This window comes from Helicoverpa armigera, chromosome 15 (assembly GCF_030705265.1).
Source record: "Helicoverpa armigera isolate CAAS_96S chromosome 15, ASM3070526v1, whole genome shotgun sequence".
NCBI classification, from domain to species: domain Eukaryota; kingdom Metazoa; phylum Arthropoda; class Insecta; order Lepidoptera; family Noctuidae; genus Helicoverpa; species Helicoverpa armigera.
Window position 1 is genome coordinate 981,985 of NC_087134.1, and position 24,423 is coordinate 1,006,407.

Here is a 24,423-nt window from a genome sequence, read left to right on the forward strand (position 1 = left end):
GGTCACTGTACCTTATAATGCCATCAGCAGAGCATGTGACTAGTAGTAGCCCTAAATGTTTAGGTCCAAACTTTACATCGGTTACTGAGGTCCGTGAGTCTACCAGGTTGGACCTCTTCAGCCAAGTTCTAAGGCCCTTCTCTGATCCAGATGCTGCTGTGTCACCTAAAAATATGAAGACCTTAATATTATTATTGTAAACAAAATATATAAACAAGTATGTATGCTGATTCATTACTGAAAATAATGGTTGTTGTTATTGGTCCTATAAACACCATGCCACAGATATTATTTTTACCAAAATATTTAACTGAAGGATTATTGATGGCCAACCAAAAAACAAATAGTTATAATGAAGAAGAGTAATAGAGAATGAGGAACATAGCATCCAGTTTAACAGCAGCAATTTCAGCTTATGACACTAGACTTAATTTATTTGTCTATCTGAATAGAATACTCACCAACTTCCTCCCATATAGCGGCAGTTCTATCAAACGAACAAGTGGCAATGACCTGACCAAACTCAGGGTGTGCCCATGTGACCTTCCACACTGACCCATGGTGAGCCTTCCAGCTCGCCGTGAGCCGCCAGCCACCTTGCCCGTCTGAATCCCACACCTTGAAAACAACATTGATAATCCAATAAACAAAAGTTACTCATGACTTTTTAACATTAAATTAAACAGTTTGTATATCTTAAAATTTTATTAAAAGTTACAAATAGGCTGTGGGTTTAGTAGGTAGGTAGGTAGGTAGGCTTTATAAACCAGAATAAATACTGCAGCGAAGATTATTGTTATGTGTAAAGCGTATGTTTACAATCTGTTTAGACGCAAGTCGATAATCGCCATCTGTTTCGTTTTTTAGAAGAAAATAATCATGTCAAACATTTTAAAAGAATTCACAGAATATCACATTTATTTATGGAGGATTTATTTTCGTCGTTTCGTCCAATACAATAGGTTACCGCCGTTTTGTTTGCTAACAACTCCTACCTTCACATACTGGTCGCTTGAACAAGTAGCCATTCTTTCGCCGTAGAAGTCGTATGCGACATCGTGAATCAAGTCCTTGTGATCAGCAAATATCGTTTGTGATTCGAACAAATTTGTTGCAGTTAATTCACCCATTTTGCAGTACAAAACTTAAAATAAAATTCAAAACTACACTTGCTAACATACACACAGATTCGCATGACTTTATCAACTGTCAAAATTGCGTTTAATTTATTGAGTGTTGTTGTCCGTGTTGACCATAGGTGTTGACGGACGGTGTTCACTGTACTTATTTATTTATTTACCTTAGCACTTGTAGATCAAGTAAAGAATAAATCACTAAAATCTATAGCGGCTATTTTATTTTAATGGAAAAAAACTGGAAAATTGAATTTTCGAATGAAAACCACTTCAGTGTACCGCTTGAAGTTGAAGTCAGTGTTAAAAACTATAAATAAAGGAAAGAAAAAAGTGGCAAATTAAAACAATCGTATATTTTACTAAATAGATATAAATACTTATTTAAAAGAGTGGAGAGTATGCGAAAGTAGCAGCTACATTTATCTTTCGCGTAGATCAGGATCCGGCCATAGGGCCCATAGACTTAGCCCCCTCACCCCCAAGTCTTCCCTGGAAAAAGGGCACATCCATGCGATTAAGGAGTGCATCGGGGAAGTACATAAGGAAATATGTAGGGAAGTATATAAGGGCTAACATAGTAATTGTACCTACACAAAGGAGACGATAGAAGTAAATTAGAGTTGTGGGTATTCCCATAATCTATCTATCCGCAACTTCAACGCTGGCCACGGCTGCAGATCTGGGGCTCGATTCTCCTAATTTTACTTAAGCGCCATTCGATTGACGTTCGACTCGATTCGACTGAGATCCAATCCCGACTCGATTACGATTGAAGCGTATGTGGCATTCCGCTATTTTTTCTTTGAAATAAACGTTTTCATCCTGTTCTATCATTCAATAATGAATCATTTTGTCTGCAAATGATTTACGATTGCAGAATTATTGTACAGCAAACTACCTTAAAGACCAAAATCATCAAAATAACAGACCAATCGCACACCAATCAAATGTCAATCGAATACGATTGGTCTTTTATTAGTAGCGGAATGCCCGATATGGTTAAAACTGCTATTACGATCATATTGCGATTCGATTTCTATTAGATTTTGACATTATTAACTTAGGAGAATCGGGGCCCTGATTTTAATAGACACATACCATTTACCTATTAAGCGTAGGTACCTCAATTTAGTCACGGGTTTTCAATCTTTACGGATCTGCATTGCGGTAATTCGTGATCATTTAATTATGACACGCTTTAGACGAGTTCGCGTGATTTACATCGATTCCATTAGTCAATCTTACAAAATTATATTTCTCACGCACACCTATAAGAATGCTAATTACCTAGAGAAATTATTTTGTTCGACTGTTTTCTACTAGCTAGACCAATTTAAAACGACAAAATTTAATCGGTGATCAATTAATCATACTAATATTATAAAGCCGAAAGTTTGTGCGTATGTTTGTTACTCCTTTACGCGCAAACGGCTGAACGGATTTTGATGAAACTACATGAGAATAATTTATATGGCTGAACCAATTTCGATATTATTTAGCAGGCAGTTAAAGGGAAAGAAGATAAGCTGAAAGTATACCATGTATTTCCTTGGGTACAGATATCAGACTAATAATTTTTTTTTGTTAATTCTCTCTGAATAAAAGAGCGACATGTTAGAAAACGGTTTATTGAATCCACATCTACTTATGTAACTATTAACAATCAAACTAACAACAACGAAATGCACTTTCACAGCATTAGAGTACGAACAAATTAAATTGTAAATTGATATTTATTATTGTCCACTAATAAAATACTAATGGTACATTGTAAAACGTAACATTTTCTCTAATGGCACAGATTAACTGGTTTACGAAAACTAGCCAGTTTCAAACAAGCAAATTCATTATTATTATTATACAATACAGATTTGGCACTATATACGTATTTTTAGGAATGGTTAATCCTTTTTATCAGTCACTATAACAATTTAAATAATTTTAAATTTGTGATACATTTCATGGCTATCAATAATTTACCTAAGTATTATTTTTTTTAGATTTAGGGTTTATGAATACTTCGAGATTCAACATTATATTTTTTTCGCTAGACAGAGTAGGTACCCTTTTAGGATATAGAGAGCATAAATAGAGTTTTGAATATTATAGAAGAATTAGGGAGGCGTGGGTATAATGCATTTGAACAAAAAGAGCGCACCTAATATCTACTTATGCCAGTATTAAATGTAGAGTCATTCAGTGCTATGCAGTTTTTATTGGAATCAAAACCTTTATTTTTTAATCTATCATGAAATTTAAATTCTGCATACTGAATAAATCAAACATTTATTACCCTAAATTTTGAATGTTTTTACAAAGTTATAAATAACTCTGTCTAGCTTTAAGCTGATCAATTTCAAATGCGAGTTTTCTATTTGTTTCAACTAAAGCATTTTGAATATGATTCATATTCTGTAATTGCTCAGTCATCCCAGACAGTTGCTTCTCTAAGTACAACTTCTGTTTAGTTAGAGCCATCATAATATGGAGGAAATAGTTCCTGTTATCATCAGCCACATCAGCAAGGGTCAACTTGATGAAATCCTTTAACTCTTCAACTGCCTTTGATTCCACAGCCAAACCTTGGGTTGAGTTAGATGGCTTTAGAAGTGAAAGATTAACATTGGAGCCCCTTCCATCATCTGGAGCCCCATTCACTATGACAGGTGAAGGAAATACCAAGTTCTCAGTTGTCCGGCTGTTTATTGGAGTTGATATCTTGCTAATATTTTTTTCTGCATCCAATTGTCGGTACCTCAAATCATGTCTGTCACTCTTCCTCTCAAATTCTGTAGATTTATTAACATCTTCCTCAATCTCATTAGATTTATCAAGACCCATCATGACAAGGAAGGAGTCTGCTTTTGCATCACCACTCTGAGGTGACACATCCAAGTTATTTCTTGGTGGAGAATCAGAGACAAAGAACATATCTGAAGTTCTATGTCGCACCGGAGAACCAAGCTTTTGTGGAGACTGGTTTACCTCCACTGTATCTTCCCTAAGACTTATATCAGTTGATACCATCCTTCTTCTTATTGGTTGGAATGCTACCTTGTGTACTTCTTCCTCGTGGCCTTTCAATATTTTAGTGGGACACGTGAGGTCTCTGAGATCATACACCAGCACCACACCATTCTTAGTTCCAAGAGCAACTTGGTTATCAGCATTAATCGCTAAAGAGGTTAGAGTGTATGAAGTTCTTATTGTAGATACAACATTCTGTAATCTTACATCATAAACATGCATGATTTTATCATACCCAGTGGACAGCAATACATCTCTATTTATGAGAGAATATGCAATGTCACTGACAGGTGACGCATGGACATTTTCAAAGAAGGCTTTATCTTTGTTGGTGGTAATGTCACGGATGACAATGTGGCCTTCATCAGTGGCTAGACCGAGTAAAGATCGACTCTCATGATGAAACTTCATTGCAGAGATACTTTTAGAGCAGGAAAGCTTCACTGTCAGCACAGGAATGTTTGAAACAAGACCGTAGATAACGGTATCTCCATTTTGCATAGAAGCAGCAAGACTGGTGTTCTTGGCATTGTAGCTGACAAAGTTCACACACGATTGTTGGGATGGTGTTGGGAATGTTTTTGTGATATTTTTATTTTTAGTGTCCCATATCATGACATTACCACTTCTGGTGCCGATGGCGATGTTACGGTGACCCTCTCGGTGGAAGCTGGCCGACCAGGTGTCTTTCAGTGGTATGTGCTGGAGAGTTCTGATGTCATGATCAGCTGGACTTAGTATTTCTACTACACCCTTAGAATTGACCTAAAAAAAATACATTGGACATTACATCAACATAAGAAATTTGAATAGGTGAATTATTTGGTCAGTCGTCTTTTTAAATATAACATAAAAATCAGAGAAAATGCAATAAAATGTATTATATTTTTTTATATTGAAGACAGGGAAATGCTTGGTATCAATTTAATAATGGAACTATCCTTTATTCATTATCAATAGTTTTGGTTGCATAATCTATTAACATGTTCCATTAATAACAACCATTGTGTGCCGTCGAACAATGCAGTACTTGGCACACCCAGACATTATAATTGACCTAACTAAAGCTATAGAAACATGCTGAGGAATATTCTGAGAGTTACCTAACATCAATGGGCACCTATTTTTCTTCCAGTATCTACATTATTACATTAAAAATTTACGGTACGTACCTGCAACAGATATTTGCTATCATCGCTCCAGGATATATCCCGCAGTATCCCTTCATAACACCAGTAACTTTTTTTCAAATCCCAACTGTTGGTATCGTATAAGAGTAACCGGGAACTTATAGAGGAGAAATACATTCTTATGCTTACAGTAAAAAGCCCGGTTACAGACAGGAGCTTTCCCCTCTAAAATGCTTTAATTGAATATAGCTTTTAAATTAACATAATAAACAAAGTCGCTGAAAACAAATTGAAAACGTAAAATTTTGACAACTTTGACAAAATTTTGCCGATTGTTGCCAACGTAAAAATAATTTATGGGAATATGTGAAATGGTTACAAGGAAGTTTTTTTTTTCTTCGTCCGTTCGTTCGTGTTTTATTTTGAAATAATTAATATTTTCAGTATATGATCAGAATGAATTAAAATGTAAGCGTAATTACTAAAAATTCATGATGATATTAATTTTCAACTTGTTTTATTGTAATTTATTTTAGTGTTCTGCGTTATCATTGAATATTTTTTATCTGTGTGTCCGACTGACGTGTACTTGTTTTTATTGCGGTGGCCGAAATTCGTGCTAATATTTTAATTAATTCGCTGCAAATATGTAAGTATTTCCAGAATAAGCAGATCGAGTTAATTTTCTTACTACTAAAGATTGAATATACAGAACTTCGCCTTTACTTATACTATACAACCTGTACATTGCGCACTCGGCGAAGAGACCCAGGGTGGCGTCAAAGTATCGTTTAGGAGCTGTTCATTTTCATGTAAACCTTAGAAAATGTATATCCAAAATGACCGTAAAATAAACTAATTTGAACCTTAGCCTAAACCCCACGTATCCATCCATCCATTAAGATAATCTATACAAAAGGTTAACAAAATTACTGTTACTTTCCAGCTACAATCAGTCATCATGATCACCGACATCCAATTAGCCGTGTTCTCCAACATCCTGGGAGTCTCCATCTTCTTACTAGTAATCCTGTACCACTACATCAATGCTAACAGCACTAAGTGAAACAGGTAATATAATAAGACCGAAAATATCTTCTGGACCATAAAATGCGGTGTCTGTAGAGTTTCTTGCCAGTTCTTCCCCTAAGACCAACTCTTTGGAACCATGCAGCCAGCATGAAGAAAAAAAAATTATTATAGTTTAGAGTTTGAAGTACTGATTAACTATGCTCATAAGCGGCAGTGGCAGTTTTGCTCAACTAATACGATGGCTACTGATGTGCTCGGTTCCTATACAAATAAAGAAACAATCAACTTTGTTCATAGGTGGATGATGAATGTTTCTTTATGTTTATAGGAACCAGGCCTAGTTCACCTGTCAGCCACTATGATTTCAAAAGGACCATGAGACAAATTGGGCTCATTGTCCAACAGAGTTATAGCATATGCCGTTGTGAAGGTTTTTGTTTGTACTAAAATTGTTACTATGGGCACTACCTTCAATTCCATGGCAAAAAAAAGATATGCACCTAAATAGGTTTTGTAGAAAAAGACGATTGTTAGGAGTTGTAGTGCGCTTAATTCGCAGGATTTATATTATTAACCGACTTCTTAAAAAGGAGGAGTTCTCAATTCGTCAAGTTCTTTTTTTTGTATGTTCACCGATTACTCGGAGACTCCTAGACCGATTTGGCTGTTAAGAGGAAGGATATAGTCAAGACATGTTCGTGCACGTTCATATTACGTATACATTCTGGTTAACAGAAACGAAATGTGTCGAGATGCCATCGCTCAGTATTACTGCTCGTGTCTAATAGGTAGACGCACAGTAGGAAGTTGTGCTCATATCATTTCAATAATATGATATCTAGGGTTAGGCAGGCACACACAATTTAATCCACCGGCAGGATATTTAGATGACATTATTATTGATATTGATTGAAATGTTAACAAAAATATTTTTAACTGATAGCAGCTGTTTTTTTTTTTCATGTATACATTAAACCTGGAATTAAAACTAGTTAAAGGCGTTCAATAACAAAACCTACAATGCCATAACAGCACAACTTTTTGCAGAATATTAGTTTATTTATGGTCGGAGAAAAATATTTATAGCAAAATAACCCCATGGATTCTTCTCAAAAATGAGTTTAAATCTTTATATTTAGTGCTTTACAAGTATATTCAAAGTGGTCTCATCTCTGTTGGTGGGTGAGCCCAGGCTTCATACATTTTTGCCCATGGTCCTTTCTTACATATTCACATAATGTCATCTAGTCCTAAAATAAGCAGACCTAATATATATGGGTACCCATTATTTTTCTGGTGAATTAATGTTGACAAAGTTTGTATCACGCTGGAAAACCAAAAAAAAAACACTAATTTATTTTTCTTGCTGTTAAAAAAATATTATTATATTTCAGGTAGCTCTGATTGCTAAAATATCCTTTAATGAAGGTTTATTTTTTGTTTCAGGTAGACCCCATCATATCGGCTAAAGCAATGTTTTAATTATATTCCATCTATGTAATATTTAGGATGTAAATAAATTAAGTACACTATATTCCCCTTTTATTTTATTAAACCTAGCCAAACCTAACTTGTTATTGCAAAGTAAGTTTTATATGCATTCACAGTGTGGTGAACTTCTTAAATATGTCATAAAGACTATCAACAGAGTCTGATGAATACTGGCCTTTGGGAATCATTTATCACCTGCACCCAGATAATAAAGTAGCCTCTGTCCTTTCTCAGGCACTAGCTAGCTAGACTATCTAAGTGCCAAACTTGTTTTGATTGGTTTCCATATTTTGATGTGAAAGCCAGACAGACAGTTATTTCTATGCTTCTTTAATTAGTAAATAAAAGAAACAAGAGATGGCGCTGGGGTCTTCGTTTCAAACACGGGTTTCATAGAAAACGAAAGATTGAACTATCTATTGCACAAAGTAGAATTTTATCAGTAGAACAAAAAATACATGTTTAGTTATTTCGACGTGTCGCTGCATTTTCCTTGACTTGAGCACCAAATCCCAGTCTTCGTAATAAGACTTCAAATCTACAGGACCTACTACGCTACGACTATGTTCCGATGTCGATGGTACTGACAAATGTGACGAGTGACGGAGCCCATTATCACCATAAAGTTTAATGTACATAATACAAAACAAACAAACTGGCCCACCCATCAAACTATTAAAAAAAAGCTATTATATGTCTTCGAAAACACAGCAATGATGTGAAGAAGCAGTCCTATGATTCTGTGAAAATATCGAGAATATCAGTCATATCTGTATACAAATCGAGAATATCCTCCCAATTTCTGTCACCACAGGGCTATCTGTCATACTTTACCGCCAAATTTTCAACCGGCGCCATTGCATTCTTGTGATTCGTTCAAAACGCATGAAAATTTTTTTGTCAACTGCAAAAAGTTTAAAAAGTCAGTGTAAAAGTGAGTTTTTCAGTGCTTTTTCTGTAGAAAACACGGCAGTTTATATAATAAAATGGACTCGGTGAGTAATACGTGCGAGAACCGCGAGCGAGACGCGGCCGCTCCGGATGGAGGGCAATCGTCGTCGACAAGCTCGAAGGCGTTGGAAAGTAGTTCCTCCTCATCCTCGGAGTTTGAGGAGGGCACGGCTTCGCCCTTGCCTAATAAGCGTTCTCGTGCGTCGGCGAGGAACCGTAAGTACAAGTCTAAACATGTCCGTACCGATCCTCGTGTTGATACTTTGATGTCGCAAATGGCGTATTTGTCTAATTACTTGAGTTTATATCAGTCAGGTTACTGCTATAATGGTAGGGCAGCGCCAAATAGTACAATAACGAGCTCGCAGCCTTCTGCTGCTAAGGACAGTTGTGCGGAACAATTTATTACTTTGCCGGCACAGCCCGAGTCGCTCTCTCTAAATTTGGGTGCCTTAAGCACCGAGATAGACAGTAAGAAAAATATTCCACCTAGTGATAAGGATAGGTTTAATGAGTTAAATAAGCTGCAACAATTTGACTCGCAGGCTTGGAAGGGCATTAGATACAAGCAAGCTTTGCAAGGTTGCCTTGCAACCCCAGGATTTACAGGCCTTATGGTCAATGATGAGTTGTGTCACTTTAATAAGAATAAGGATTATTTAGCTGCTACTGAAATGTTTTAGCTGGTATATCTAACAAAGTCTTAGAGCAAAGACAATTGTTGAAATCGGGTTTACAGAATATTGTAGATTGGGCTAGCGGATCCAACTAATTTGAACCCTAAGTCATTGGTGGACAAAATGTCTGAGATTTTTGGACCTGGGTCTTCGAGTTACAAAAATTCAGAGACCACAATGCAAATTATTTGTGGAAAACGATCTGAATCTATTGAGGTTAGGCGGGACAGGATTTTGAAAGAAATTTCAAATACGAACCTTAGGAACACATTGAGGAATGTTCCACCTAGTGCTGAACATTTATTTAGCAGAGAGGCACTACAGCCTATTATACAGTCCCTCGGAGGGTCTCAGGTCTGGCTGAATACTCCAACCTACCTCAAGGAAAGGAAAGTTACAGAGCGGGGTGAGCCCTTTCAAAATAAAAAAAATAATTTTAAAAATAAGTCTAGAAAGTTTGATAAGAAATTTAAGCATACTTCTAATAAAAACCGGCCCTTTCGTCAACGTTCCACTAACACAGCCAATAACGATAAGTCCACCAGATCTAAAGAAGAATGACTCTCACCGGTGTTCAGAGGAGGTTGCCTAAAATTCTCCACAGAGAGATAAGCTCAGTTGGGAGCAAACCAGTTCATTTTAAACACTATAGCCAATTACCGCTTGCCATTCAGAAGCAAACCTCCCTGACATACCCGGTCAGAACTTTTAAAGTGTATAGCCACCAAAGTTTCCCTGGAAATGACAAGAGTGATTCAGGATTTAAAGATGCAGGGCATCCTGGAGAAGCCAGCAGTGGTGGATCCCGGTTTCTTCTCAAAAATGTTTTTAATAAAGAAGGCGGATGGGGGATTGAGACCCATCTTCGACCTCAAGGCTTTGAACAGGTACATAGCCACAAAGCATTTTTACCTAATTTCACAATTAGACATAGTTACCTTTCTTCAAGCAAACGACTGGCTAGTGAAGATTGATCTTCACCAAGCCTATTTCCATTTGTGTGTCGCGGAGACTCACAGACGGTTTTTGAGGGTTGTTTACAATGGAGAAATTCTCCAGTTAACTGCTCTGCCATTTGGCCTATCATCGGCGCCTCGTGTATTTGCGGCAGTCTCAAACTGGGTGGCAGAGATCCTCAGGAATCGAGGCATTCGTCTTTTGGTCTATTTGGACGACTTCCTCCTAGCTTGTCAGGACAGATCCAAGTTAATGGCACAAGTTGCGGAAACGTTGGCCGTCTTGGAGTCTTTGGGATGGCACGTGAATTACCAGAAGTCGGTGACGGAACCAACACACAGGTTGGAATACTTGGGCCTGGTCTGGGATACTCAGTACCTAACAATCGCCTTGCCCATCAGAAAAGTAGAAGGAATAAAAGCCTCCCTGACAAAGCTATTAAAGCGGGACAACTGCTCGTTAAGAGAGTTGCAGAGCGTGTTGGGAAAACTAAACTTCGCCAACTATGCGATTCCCCAGGGCCGTCTTCACTGTCGAAAGGCCCAACTCTTCCTGAGAAAGTTCTCCCGGAGAAACCAGAAGAGAAACTTGAGTTCCGGAGTGCGAGAGGACTTCCGGTGGTGGTTGGAAGCAGTAGAGGGCTGTCCAAACCCGTTACTCAAGAAAGAGGTAACGCATTTCTTGACCACAGACGCAGCGGATGCGGGCTGGGGAGCAAGTCTAAACAGCAAGTATCTCTCAGGCAAATGGGCCACGAACCAAAAAGCCTGGCACTCGAACCTAAAAGAGATGTATGCCGTTTATGCGGTAATAAGGTCACAGGGTCATTGTTACAGAATGCCCACATTTTGGTTCAGACCGACAATCGGACTCTAGTAGCGTACATAAGGAATCAGGGCGGGACTCGGTCCTTGAAGCTGTTAGGCCTAACAACCCAGTTGTTAGAGTTGACTTGTCGGCTGAACATAACGCTGACAGCGCACCACCTGCCAGGAAACCTAAACGGTATTGCAGATTGCCTGTCAAGGGGAAAGTCAGTACCGAGTGGCACCTGCTGCCACCAGCCACGGAGGCAGTGTTCAGACAATGGGGGGTTCCAGAAATAGATCTCTTCGCTACAAGAGACACGGCAGTAGTTTCAAGGTATGTCAGTCTAGACTCAAGGGATGGCTCCGCAGAGTTCTGCGACGCCTTCAGCCAAACTTGGGACTTTCAGACAGCTTGGGTATTTCCACCTCCAAGCATGATGCCCAGGGTTCTGGCACATCTGAACAAGGCAAGAGGGACATACTTTGTGATAGCGCCACAGTGGACCCAGTGCTTTTGGTTTCCCGACCTGAAGACACGCGCGCAAGTACCCCCACTTCCCATAGAGAACCTGAGGGAGGTGCTGCTGGACAGGACGACGGGACTACCTCCACCGTCAGTGGACAAGCTGGTACTTCAGGCTTGGAAAATTGGGGGTGGGGAGATCAAGTAAAGGACTGGAGCACGGACGAACAAAGATTGTTGAGAAGTAGCTGGCGCCCCTCCACTATTAATACGTATAGTGCACCTTTAAAAAGATGGATACTTTGGTGTGAATCCCATGGAGTGGATAATAAGTGCCCAGAGGGCAAGGACCTAGCCAGATTTTAGCTAATTTATACTTAGAGAAAGGTTTTGCATACAGCACGGTAATGTTGCACAAGTCTGCTGTCTCAACTTACTGTGCACCTAGGGTTGAGAACTTGGCCAAAAATTTTTTCGTTCAGCAGGTTTTAAAGGCAGTGAGTCTAGCTAAACCACGCCCAGCAAAGCTACCAGTATGGGATGTTAAAATATTGTATGAGTGGTTAAAGTCTTCAGAATTTCCAGACACTCTTTTTTATCAAAGCAGACACACTGCATTGATTCTTTTACTTGCATCTGGCCGAAGGTTGCATGATCTTACACTTTTGGAGCTTGGTGATCAAGGATATGCTGAAACTGAGGACACAGTAACATTCTGGCCAAAATTTGGCTCAAAAACAGACACAAGTTCTCATAGACAATCAGGCTGGCTTCTCATGAAGCACCAAGATTCTAAGCTTTGCCCAGTCACTAACGTTAAGAAGTTAGTCAAGATTTCAGAGACTAGACGCAATCAAACTACAAATGTTAATTCCCTTTTTATATCAATCACCGGTGATACAAAGCCTGCCTCTAAGACCATGATCTCAGGATGGGTGAGGTCAGCCTTCAAATTGGCACAGATAGATGGCTACTCTCCAGGCAGCATAAGGTCAGCAGTGGCCTCCAGGGGATGGCTAGACAATAGACCTATACAGGAGATATTAGAAAGAGGAAACTGGAAGTGTGTGGAAACCTTTTCTAAATATTATTGTAGAAATATAAATAAGCCTGTCAGTGAAGATGTCCCTGGTCTACTTTATAATAATTTTAAAACAATGTGATTAATAGTGATTATATTTGATTATTTATGATAATTTGATTTTGATCTCAATTATTAAGGCTGAACAGCTGAAGTGTTTATGTTTGAAAATTATTTGTTAATTTGTGGCAGTTAAACTGCATTTTTATTTATCAATCCTAAGAAGGAAGTTATGTTTTTTGTTTTCACATTGAATTGTTTAATTTGAGTTTCTTGGTAAGAAAAATATAAATATTTTAAACTAATAGTGTGGTTGGATTTTGTTCTTAACATTTTCCCAGCAAATATTGAAAGTTAAAGATGGTTCAAAGAGAGTGATAAGAAGGTTTGTTATAAGGAAGTACCTAGTAAATTATATTACTCTCACATTGCATTCTTGTGTTTTATAATTTCTGATCACCAGCAGATATCAAACAGGTCTTCACATCATTGCTGTGTTTTCGAAGACATATAATATGACTGTTTTGCATTAAGACAAAACAGGTATTATATGTAGAAGAAAACACAGCAATGAGCCAAGGTTCTTGCTGATGATGAAGACTGCAATGGCGCCGGTTGAAAATTTGGCGGTAAAGTATGACAGATAGCCCTGTGGTGACAGAAATTGGGAGGATATTCTCGATTTGTATACAGATATGACTGATATTCTCGATATTTTCACAGAATCATAGGACTGCTTCTTCACATCATTGCTGTGTTTTCTTCTACATATAATACCTGTTTTGTCTTAATGCAAAACAGTCATATTATTTCCATACTTGATTCGGTTTTTTGAACAATTACTGTAATATTTTAATAGATGGCGCTAGGTGGTTTATCGGTGACTGCCCGAGCTTGCAATATGCTCGACTACCGTGCACGCGGTGACAGATTCGATTCCATTCGATTTGATTCCGAGATTTGTGGCGATACTCCTGACTCCTATAGTTAGTGATAGGAGGCACGGAAATAAATTAAAAATTAAGGAGATGGCTATTTTTTTGCGGCACCGGTTACTTTTACCTCTATGCGACGACTTTTTTATGTAATGTTAAGGGCAAGATGAAGATGACGGATGACGCCGTGCCTTAAAACGGTAAGCTCAATAGCTCGCACATTTTGATTTGCTCATCATTGACAATGATGACTGACCATTGGCATAGCACTTTACTCAATAGGCATTCCGATTACTTCATTGTGGGAATCGAACCCACAACACATCTTAGCCAGTCAATCGCTGCACTAAAGGCGCAATACATTATCTAGGCCTCAATTACATTTCAAAATTATATTTTTTATGTTTTAGTACCTACCTACTACATTTACCAAAAAAACTGACCAAGAGCGTGTCGGCCACGCTATGTGTTGGGTTCCGTACTTTCCCCCATACCTATCCCATCAACTCAGAAAAAATTGTTTTTTTTTTGCTTTTTTTAATGCGTAAAATTTCGATGGGTTTTCGTTACCGTCAGAATCTCTGTCACTCCTCACCGATCCCCTCGAAATACATATAGAGAGTTGTTACCTAATTGCTACTAGCTACCATTAGTTGCTACCAGCTACCATTAGTTGCTACCAATTGCTACCCTATTTGCTATTGGTGACGGCCATTCTGATATCAGGATGGATGGCAGGAGTTGGAATTAAAAAAACACTCATCCTTTACGTGCAGGTACATATCGGTACCACAGATCAGCTCTGTTGTCCTTACGGCCACTGAGATTAAGCGAGGACGGACGGACAGACAGACATGGCGAAACTACAAGGGTTCCCGTAAGTTTACTATGCAACCCTAAAAACGTTTAACACGGGTCTTAAAACGAACCAATATCAGCAAATTTTCTGGGTCATGCCAAGTCTAAACAAATTGCAAGTAGACAGTGACAAACAAAACTGTTTGCTAAGCATCCCTGCTGTTATTTGTGCAAATCATTTGTTTAATTTCCTGTCGATGCTATCGTTTCCATCACGCGTGCGTCACGAGTACCTATCTTCACGGTGTATTGTGTAAAGGGGACCTATGAAATTGGATGAAATGATATGAAAAGAATTAGCTTGATTCATAAATAGGAATGCGACGGATTTACTTAAGGTCTAATGTTGAATGTAGTAGTAATCTTAAATCTAAGGTTGTATGTAGCAGCTATGTGCTACATACAACTTATTTACCTAGGACGATTGCTAGGGAGTAAATACATATTTTTGAACTGTTTTACGCCGCAATATGATTGAAATATGAATAAATAACGAATATCATCACAACAGTCTTAATGCTCTCTAACGCATAAAAAAAATTGTGGATCGGTATGTGTACGGTCCTCAAATAGGTGTCAAATAGGTTTACAAAATGACGATAGCCACGGGATCAATGGATAACACCGTGTTTTGCGAGCAAGGACTAGAAAGAAATTCTGAAGTGTTTGTTTGTTTGAACGCGCTAATGTCAGGAACTACTAGTCCGATTTGAAAAATTATTTCAGTGTTAGAGATAGCCCATTTATTGAGGAAGGCTCTATGCTAGTGCTGTATAATTATCCTGTCAGTTTGACCACGGCAGCTCAACGTTTATCGGTAGCCCAGCACGACTGCTGCCTAGCCCGAGAAACCCGTCTTCCTGAAATATGGATTTAATTAAAAACCTGTTATTATGTATTGTGTATTTAAATGAGTTATTTACCATTTTTACAAAAATGTATAAAATCAGCCTTTCTCTGTATTGCACAATGGGTCACACCACTATACTTAGGTATCACTTACTCATACTATTTAGAATTCTGAAAAATCTTTCAACAACCGTTTATAAGCTAAAGTTTTTACATTTTTTGCATAAATAAAGTCGAAATGGTTGAACTGCTCGTAGGGTATCTTGTATTTGTCAACTACATTGTTCAGCTTCTTACTAAGTAGCTCCACATCCGTGGTGTGTGCGAGCCAGTCTGCGTCACTGTAGAACAAACACACGGGCGCTACTATCTTATCCAATGCATAACTCGGAGGCACTTTAACACCGTATCTCTTCATATTCTCATCACTACCGTAGTCGAATTGCCTAAAATCCCGGGATATAAGTCCTTGGCCGTAATGAGCAAGTTGCTTCACCGATGCTCCGGCTGGCATATGGCCGAATATCACAGGCAAATTGGTAACATTGAGCTGACCAAAATCGAAACCAGCGATTAGGAATAAAACGTTGCTACATAATATCGAAGCTAGGGGGCCAGTGCCGCAGAGTTGCCATTTAACTGTATTAATTGCTTTACTGTCCGGTAAAAATTCATACACCCCAAACGTCTGCGAAGCACCGTGTATGATTGATGTTCCCGGTGCCAACAGTCGGATAACCGGGGAAACCACGTTTGCCATAAAAGCAACGGGGGACAAAGCAACCATAACAGATATCTTTGCGTTATATTCGGGCTTTTCAGAGGTCATCACGAAAAAAGATGTCGTGCCTTGAGAAAAGCCGGCGTATTTCAGAGTTTTTGTATTTCTTTTGGCTAACACATAATCGATCATAGCTGGGAGGTCGTATATCCCTATTTCATGCCAGGAGAAGTCCCAAAATGCTGCACTTGAGGGGTGCAGGCTTGTGTGACGTCGCGAATGCTTACTGCCTCTAGCATTGCCCATCCACACGTCGTAACCTTGATCAGCTAGCAGGTACGCGAGGGCGTTGCTGGGGCCTGCCACCATGAAGTCGTCAGCACTACCGAGTAACCCATGCATGAGGAACACCGCGGAGCCGTTGCTGGGGATCCTGAACATGGTCAACAAGAAACCATCTTCTGTTGTAGCTTCATGTCTTTCTACAGAATATCCATACTTGCGAAATATATCTTCAATGCTCATTGTAGCATCTTCATTTGTTTTTCCAGAGTTGAAGTCTGTCAAGAATTTATCGACAGAATCTACGACGTTAGTCTTACTGACTTGTGAAGAAAGTTTGATAGGGCCCAGCGCCCTCGACACCGCATACGGCACTTTTGTTATCAAATTAACACCAGCAGCGAGAGCATTTGATATCGCAAACGTAGCTGAAGTAATTATTGGATGCTTGATGAAGCTTTCTGCGAAGCTCTGTGTTATTTTCGCTATAGATCGTGATATTATTTGGTCCGCCATTAGGCCATTTCTAAAGTTTATGAGAATGAATAATATAACAAACTTCTTCGTCATACCGACGAGTATTCCGAATTTGGACTGAGTGTAAACTGTCCGGATTCCATGATTGACCTTGTCTCTGTGTAGTTTTTGCGATTACATCTTTCCGCTTATTAGTGGCGTGTAAATGAAGTTTGATCATTGTCAGTAAAGTGGTAAAGTCATGGTTAACTAATAGTTATTAGGTCTACGTGGGTAATTAAGGCTGTTTAAGTTGACAAAGCCTCTCCTTTGGCTTTGTCTAACATCACAAGTTGACCCTTTATAACTTTTCATGTAGGCACTTTACGTGGTTAATTAAAATCATAATAAACAAACATTATGCTTGTTTCGTTACTTGACTCCCCAACGCAGCAAAACTTTGTCATTGGACCCGTACCTATACTAATATATGTCTAAGAAAGATTTCTTAATATAGCCGTCACACCACGAAAAGCCGCTTTTCAACTATGAAAAATCCCGATCATTACCTACGATATTGTTGATATGGTAGTAACTATTACCCATAGTAATCTGTGCTACTATGGCCTGATAACATCTACAAAAGCTCCGCATCCGTTTCAGGTAGTTTGGCTGGTAAGTATGGCTGGTATGGTGCATTCATCAACTACATATGTATATGTAACGTGAATACAAAGGTACCACCGACAGAGACATGATAAATAGTTATCAAACTTATTACACCCCTGTTTTTGCGTCGTGGGCAGAAAGTAAAATATGGTAATATGTAGGTTCCTACGCAATACACGAATGCATGAGGAAGGTGGCCATAAGAGAAGAGTGGTGGCGTGTTGTGTTGTGTGTTGTGTGTGAAGCTTACCACTAACACCAGTGATGAACACGACCACTCTGTTGAGAGTGATAACCACAAGAAAGAAAGAAAGAAAGGTACCTACTCAATAATGTTGTTAACACAGAATCTAAACCTAGTACCTACTTACGAGGTAGGTAATACTTACGTAGTACTTAACTATTATAGTAATCTGTGGTAATACTACTACACTTACTATTAGGTATAGTAATCTGTGCTCGTACCTAAATACATACAAAAGACTTGCAATTACTTGCTACCTATGTATGTATAGAAGTTTAACCAGTTAACCAAATAGGTACCTACCTAAAGTAGGATGAAATTACAACCAAATGGTTTTAATTTTACATATTTTTAGTATCTAAATGGCTACCATCTGATAAATCTTGCCATCAGTCATCTACCCAGGCATTAGTAGCTGCGTGCATATTGCAATAATTGTTTATCAGATTTATATTTTTACGGCCGGTTGCGCCCTAATTCAAACCATTAAATACTTTTAGGTATTTTCCGTACCTACGTGTAGTTAAAGTAGGTACTTATTGGTATTTTTTTGGATGGAAAATGTGTACTGTAGGTATCTATTAGTGTATTTCTATGGACCATTAGTTATGGTATGTTGTATGAAAGTATGGCATAACGTGAATAACAAAATTTATGAGGTGTAGGTCCGTTATTCCATAGTTAATTAGATATATTACAATAGCTGTTACAATAGAAAATTAACTTTTTGGGGCTGTGTATACGCAATTATAATAGAATCACTATTCGACTATTAAAACTAACGGAAAGTCCTTTTAAAATCAAACTAAATACATTCTTATAAAAACCGACTTCCAAAACACAAAAAAGCACAAAAAAAATCTATTGTTTTCGGAAGTCGGTTTTATTTTTAGCTTTTCAGTGACAAGCAAAGGTGCCACTATCCGCATTAGTGAAAAGTTCTCGTCAAGACAAATAATTTGAACCCAAACTTTTATTTATTTTTTATTTTAAACACGAAGTACCTAATTAATATGACGGTACCGTTGTCGAGTTCCCTCGTCTCCATTAGGGTCAGTACAAAGCTTCCACTATTGTATATTATTATCAGACACTAGCTTCAAGTAGCTTCTCCCAGCGGTTTCACCCGCATCCCGTGGAAACCTCTGCACGAACCCGGATAAAAAGTAGTCTATAGCCTTCCTCGATAAATGGGCTATCTAACACTGAAAGATTTTTTCAAAGTAGTTCCTGAGATTAGCGCGTTCAAACAAACAAACTCTTCAGCTTTATAATATTAGTATAGATAGGTACCTACACATGAGTGTCAGGTTTTTACCCTTTGCATGCCTACAATTTTCAAGTTGCCCTCGATTTATCATGGCTTCCATCATATTAATATAGTCATAGAAAACAAGGCACCATAATTTTTCATTCAGCTGCTCTTAATTTTCCATCTTTGCCGGCGGTATTTTCTTACAATAAAAAATCTTTATTTTCTCTTCAGTTACAGTGTTTTAAGTAGGTACATAAGTACATTATACAATAATTTGCATTTTTTGAGAGTGGTGTCTGATTAAGGTTAGCCTTGTGTTACAGATTACCCTGTGTTACAGTTTACCTACCCCTTAACTTTCCCTTAAAAAATCCGACAAAAACCTTTGTTTAGACAACTAAGTACCTATCTATGTTATATACTACTAGCTTTCGCCCGCGGTTTCACCTGCATATCGAGGTAACTATTTCCCGCACATGGATAAAGAGTTAATTACTTCATAATTAAAAAGATAAAATAATATGCCACACTTGTGCGCATGATACAAATATCTGCATTCATAGCAGTTTGTAAAATTTGAACACATGAATGTACAAAGTACAAAACATGTCTTACTAAACAATTATTTACGTGTTTTCCATGTATTGAGCAATGTTATTAAACAAACTAGCTATTGACAACTGCTTTGCTTGAATTCATTTGAAAAATAAAAACGGATAGAATTTCAGATAATAGGGCTGTAATGGCTGTAATGGTACCATCCCGTGACTGACAAGGGACTTCAGACTGTTTGTTTCGTGTGGTATAATATATCACTACCGAAACAAACAGTTTGAAGTATATAGGTATACTTTAATATTAAGTACTAGCTTTCGCCCGCGGTTTCACCCGCGTCCCGTAGCCGGATGGTGACAAAACTAACCTTCTCCCGGGTCTAGGTTGCCTCCCCTCTAATTTTCAGGCAAAGAGGTCAAGCCGTTTTCATGTTATGTCATGACAACGGAAAGCGGGTTTCATTTTTATATATCTAGACACACGGCAGTGTGTCCGCCAAGTTCGAGCAAAAAAAGCGACACACCGGCCGTGGGTTATATTACACGAACCATTTCGGGCCAAATTCGACCCCCCTATAACTCAAAATCTATTTTATTTACGCATATCAAATTTCTAGTATCTGTTGAGACCTCCTCACTTATCTAAAATACAAAATTTCATTAATATACCTATTGTAGGTCTTGAGATATTGACGTCAGAAAATCGCTATTTTTACTATACACTCACTGACTGACTCACTCATCAAAAACCTAGACCACTTCCAATGGTCGTATTGACTTGAAATTTGGCATGGAGGTAGGTCTTTATGTCAAAGTAAAGGAAAAAATCTGAAAATGGCCAAGTGTGAGTCGGTTTCAAAATAATGAAGGTATTTATACCCCTAAGGAAGTAAAACGAACTAAATTTATCTATATTTATATAATATATCTTCGAATGGTCGTACCGATCTGAAATTCGTTACAAAGGTTTGTATTTAGTCAAAGTAAAGTAAAAATCTGAAAACGGCCAAGTGTGAGTCAATTTCGAAAATAACGAATGTGTAACTTTGATCCACGAACATAATATATGATAACATGTCATGTCAGTCAGTTGGTAAATCTAGGCCATTTAGTTAATCTAGTTTATTTCTTTGTAAGAAGCATAGTGCATATTCAAAACTTAATAATAAGAAAACAATAAAATAAACAACCTTACAAAAATAAATGAAATCCCACCCAAAACAAAAATGTGAAAGACTGCCAAGTTCGATGAAATGGGAATACTTCGCCTATAAAAGAAGTGAGATCTGAATAAGTACCAAGTTCCATACACATACCTTAGTTAAAAATAGTTACTTTTTAATGATGTTACTTGGCAAGTTTTAATAGAAAATTAAATACTTGATTCATTGCGTTTGGTAGGTTTATAACAAGGTGTGTGAAAACTTGCCAAGTAACATCATTAAAAAGTAACTATTTTTAACTAAGGTATGTGTATGGAACTTGGTACTTATTCAGATCTCACTTCTTTTATAGGCGAAGTATTCCCATTTCATCGAACTTGGCAGTCTTTCACATTTTTGTTTTGGGTGGGATATAACTTTAACTTAAACACATAGGTATACCATATTCGTTCATCATATGGACCATATTCATATACAGAATAGGCACGTGCATAGATGATTTTTCAGGTTAGGTTTCCACACCGTTTTTGTACGAATAATATAATGATGATGTCCTCCTAACCGTCAGCCAATTATCAGCCACGGGAGCTGTTTTCAGATAAGGAGATTAGCATCAGCGCAGGACATAATATTATAGTGTATAAGCATTTGCGCAGTTACAGGTGCACTCTCTTTCTTTCACTCTAATTGCCATGACCCAGTAATCTGACATGACCCAGTGATCAAGCGCAGGACCAGCATTTACAAGCTCCTCCGATGATCGTGTGAATCTATCACCAACTTCCAGGCTCCGGGCTGCTTTGTGAAAGTTTCTAAAACCTACAAAGCGATTTTAGCCCGACCCGGTAATCGAACCCGAGACATCGTGCTCAACAGCCACTCTATACGATAGCTAGACCAACGAGACGAGGAGAGGATGTTAAGTATCGTGGCCAAAGGTTCTAATGTGTGGGTTCGGGGTTCGAATCCTTTCAAGAAATAGCTATCGTATCGTATACCTAACATGATTGTTTCAATGTTTTACTTTGTAATTTACAACCCGGTATAATTTTGAAATATCTATCTTCTTGAAAAAATGTTTCTGGGTATTTAAATATAAATAAATATGTAGGTACCTACATAAGGCCGCCCTCTCCTTTGCTCTCTGTTACTATCTAGGGATTTTTATTTTATCATCTAATAAGCTTATTTCATTAACCCCAAGCATTTTGGATAGTTACTGCCTTGATTTTGACAAACCTACCTATAACTTGATATTTTAACGTTTCCTAGAAATATTATTCGATGAAATAAACTTCGCAATGAGGTGTCTATTTTACTTTACCATCTGGATATATTTAAGAACTTCATGATTTTGGCATTTGAAACAAAAGTTTTCAAACATCTGAAATGCCTTATTTAATCATACCTATCTATAAAGTTCGATAAAATAAATATTATGATTGTAACTTATTATAATTATTGTTACTAAGGCAAAAATATAATCACGAACATCGCGCGCATTGCTTACTCTGCAAATACTGCGCTGCGCTTGCGCCTGTGGCGTTACACACACATACAACCAAATACTCGTAGGAATGTAAAGCTGAATCCGCAAAATATGGTGTATAAATACCGGGCATTTCTCTAGCATCGACACACAACAACCCGCAAGATGAAGGCAGCTTGTGTGTTGGTCTGCCTGGCTCTCGCCCACGGCATCACAGCCAGTATCTTCAAACAGCAGCAGCGTCAGGTGGACGGCCTCGACGTTCAGCAGCTGGACAACATCGACCAATACCAAGTGCTGCAACACGACCAGTCTGTGGAAAACCAGAAGCAGCGAGTCCAGACAACCCAGAACCTGAAGAAACGCGGCCAGAAGGTGCAAAACCAGGAGAACTGGGAACAGCCCGCCCAGCAGTCGTCGGAACAGGAAACACAGCCGAGACAGGAGCAGCTGCCCCAGACCTCCCAGTACCAGCAGACCCAACAGAACCAGCAAGTCTACCGTGAGCAGTACCAACAGGCTGCCACCAACGAATGGCCGCACACGCACCAACACTCCCACTCTCACCGTCGTCAACATGACAAGACCTACCGTCCATCATCCTCCAGCGAAAGCTCTCAAGAGACCTCGGAGACCAGATACTACGGAAGCCAGCCAGCCCTCCGCGGTGACAACTGGAAGTGGAATTCACCTCTTTTCAACACAGTTTTGAACAAGGACAACCAGAATGCCCAGGTTTATGGACAGGTCATTGAATGGGACAATTTGATGGACTGGCTCGCTGTCGAACCTAAAACTGAACTCCAGAAGACCGATGAAATTGAGAAGATCTTCGGTGATGCCCAAGCTGCCATGAAACACATCTCAGAAGAGGAAAGAGTCAAGTACCACCAAGTGTACGAGCTCGCCCAGCAACAGAACAACGAAGACGCTGAACTCAACGCTACGCAACTGGCACAGAAATACCAATACCCCATCGAGGAGTACATCGTCCCCACTGATGATGGTTACGTTCTCACGGTCTTCAGAATCCCTCCCAAGAAGCAGGTCCGTGATGTCCAGAAGAGGCCTGTTGTGTTCTTGATGCACGGCATCCTCGGAAGTGCCGACGACTGGCTGCTGATGGGCCCCGAAAAGTCTCTCGCTTTCATGCTGTCTGATGCTGGCTACGATGTATGGCTCGGTAACGCTCGCGGCAACAAGTACTCCAGACGCCACCTGACCAGGTACCCTGTTATGGCTGACTACTGGCAATTCAGCAACGACGAGATCGCCCTTCACGACTTGCCCGCTATGATTGACTTCGCCTTGGAGACCACCAAGCAGGAGAAACTGTTCTACATCGGCCACGCTCAAGGAACCACGGCCTTCTTTGCACTCACCGCTACCCGACCCGAGTACAACGACAAGATCATCATGATGTACGCCCTGTCTCCTATGGTCTACATGACAAACGTGCGCAGCCCATTGTTCCGCATGATTGCTCCTACAAGCAAGTACGAGCATCTCAGACACCAGATTGGTAACGAAGCCTTCACACCCAGCAAAGGCCTGATTCAAATCCTTGGCGGAGCCATGTGCCAAAAGGAAATTGGTTGCAAGATGGTCTGCTCTAACATCAACTTCGTGATGTCCGGTGTCGACGTTGACGGCATGGACTACAACATCATCCCTGTGGTACTCGGACATCTGCCAGCTGGTACCTCCGCTAAGGTGATCAAACAATACGCACAAGGAGTTTCTTCTAACGAGTTCAGAAGATACAACTATGGCCCCTACATCAACGAACAGATCTACGGTACAATGGAGGCACCCAAATACAACATTACTCAAGTCCAGGCCCCTGTCACCTTGTACTACAGCGAGGAGGATTGGCTCGCCCACCCTAAGGATGTCGTGAGACTGCAGAACGAGCTTCCCAACGTGAGAGAAGCCTACAAGGTGCCCGAAGAACACTTCAGCCACATGGACTTCCAGTTCTCGAAGAAAGCTCCCGAGATGGTGTACCAGCGACTCATCGCCTCCATGCAGAACCAACAGTAAACTCATCATGCGACTGTTAAGATAATGTATTTTGTATTATAAACGTAAACGTATCGTTCATTGTATTAATTAAGTTATTTTTTTACTCTGACGCATTAAATAAATCCGTCCATATTTTAATAACTTTGGCTATTTTTTAATAATACCCTTC

General features: G+C 39.1%; 6 protein-coding genes across 7 annotated transcripts in view; 3 read left to right on the forward strand and 3 right to left on the reverse strand.

Annotated features, from left to right (window-relative positions):
- The window catches only part of LOC110382414 (nucleoporin SEH1), a 383,605-nt gene extending 382,385 nt beyond the window's left edge, over positions 1–1,220 (reverse strand). For both annotated transcript variants that reach the window (XR_010277203.1, XM_021343013.3), the window contains exons 1-3: positions 996–1,220; positions 462–618; positions 12–165 (exon numbers count right to left, since the gene is read on the reverse strand). Coding sequence is in view for 1 of the 2 variants with exons in the window: in XM_021343013.3 (XP_021198688.1) it covers positions 12–165; positions 462–618; positions 996–1,130 (446 nt within the window). In the remaining variant the exon portion in view is untranslated. The remainder of the gene's footprint in view (positions 1–11; positions 166–461; positions 619–995) is intronic.
- A 1,528-nt stretch (positions 1,221–2,748) lies between these two features.
- LOC110382416 (uncharacterized) lies at positions 2,749–5,627 on the reverse strand. The gene is made up of 2 exons (XM_021343015.3): positions 5,336–5,627; positions 2,749–4,928 (listed from the first exon to the last, which is right to left on the reverse strand). Exons 1-2 carry the CDS (start codon positions 5,468–5,470, stop codon positions 3,456–3,458), a joined length of 1,608 nt encoding a protein of 535 aa, XP_021198690.1. The 5' UTR covers positions 5,471–5,627; the 3' UTR covers positions 2,749–3,455.
- Positions 5,628–5,779: 152 nt separating this feature from the next.
- Positions 5,780–7,859, forward strand: LOC110382417 (dolichyl-diphosphooligosaccharide--protein glycosyltransferase subunit 4). The gene is made up of 3 exons (XM_021343016.3): positions 5,780–5,942; positions 6,240–6,364; positions 7,772–7,859. Exon 2 carries the CDS (start codon positions 6,255–6,257, stop codon positions 6,357–6,359), a length of 105 nt encoding a protein of 34 aa, XP_021198691.1. The 5' UTR covers positions 5,780–5,942; positions 6,240–6,254; the 3' UTR covers positions 6,360–6,364; positions 7,772–7,859.
- A 2,353-nt stretch (positions 7,860–10,212) lies between these two features.
- On the forward strand, positions 10,213–11,881 carry LOC135117864 (uncharacterized). Its single transcript, XM_064038241.1, has 2 exons — positions 10,213–11,143; positions 11,238–11,881. Exons 1-2 carry the CDS (start codon positions 10,213–10,215, stop codon positions 11,879–11,881), a joined length of 1,575 nt encoding a protein of 524 aa, XP_063894311.1.
- Positions 11,882–15,508: 3,627 nt separating this feature from the next.
- LOC110382418 (lipase 3) lies at positions 15,509–17,020 on the reverse strand. The gene has a single exon (XM_021343017.3). It carries the CDS (start codon positions 16,967–16,969, stop codon positions 15,560–15,562), a length of 1,410 nt encoding a protein of 469 aa, XP_021198692.3. The 5' UTR covers positions 16,970–17,020; the 3' UTR covers positions 15,509–15,559.
- A 5,338-nt stretch (positions 17,021–22,358) lies between these two features.
- LOC110381299 (lipase 3) lies at positions 22,359–24,337 on the forward strand. The gene has a single exon (XM_021341596.3). It carries the CDS (start codon positions 22,395–22,397, stop codon positions 24,270–24,272), a length of 1,878 nt encoding a protein of 625 aa, XP_021197271.3. The 5' UTR covers positions 22,359–22,394; the 3' UTR covers positions 24,273–24,337.
- Positions 24,338–24,423: the final 86 nt, after the last annotated feature.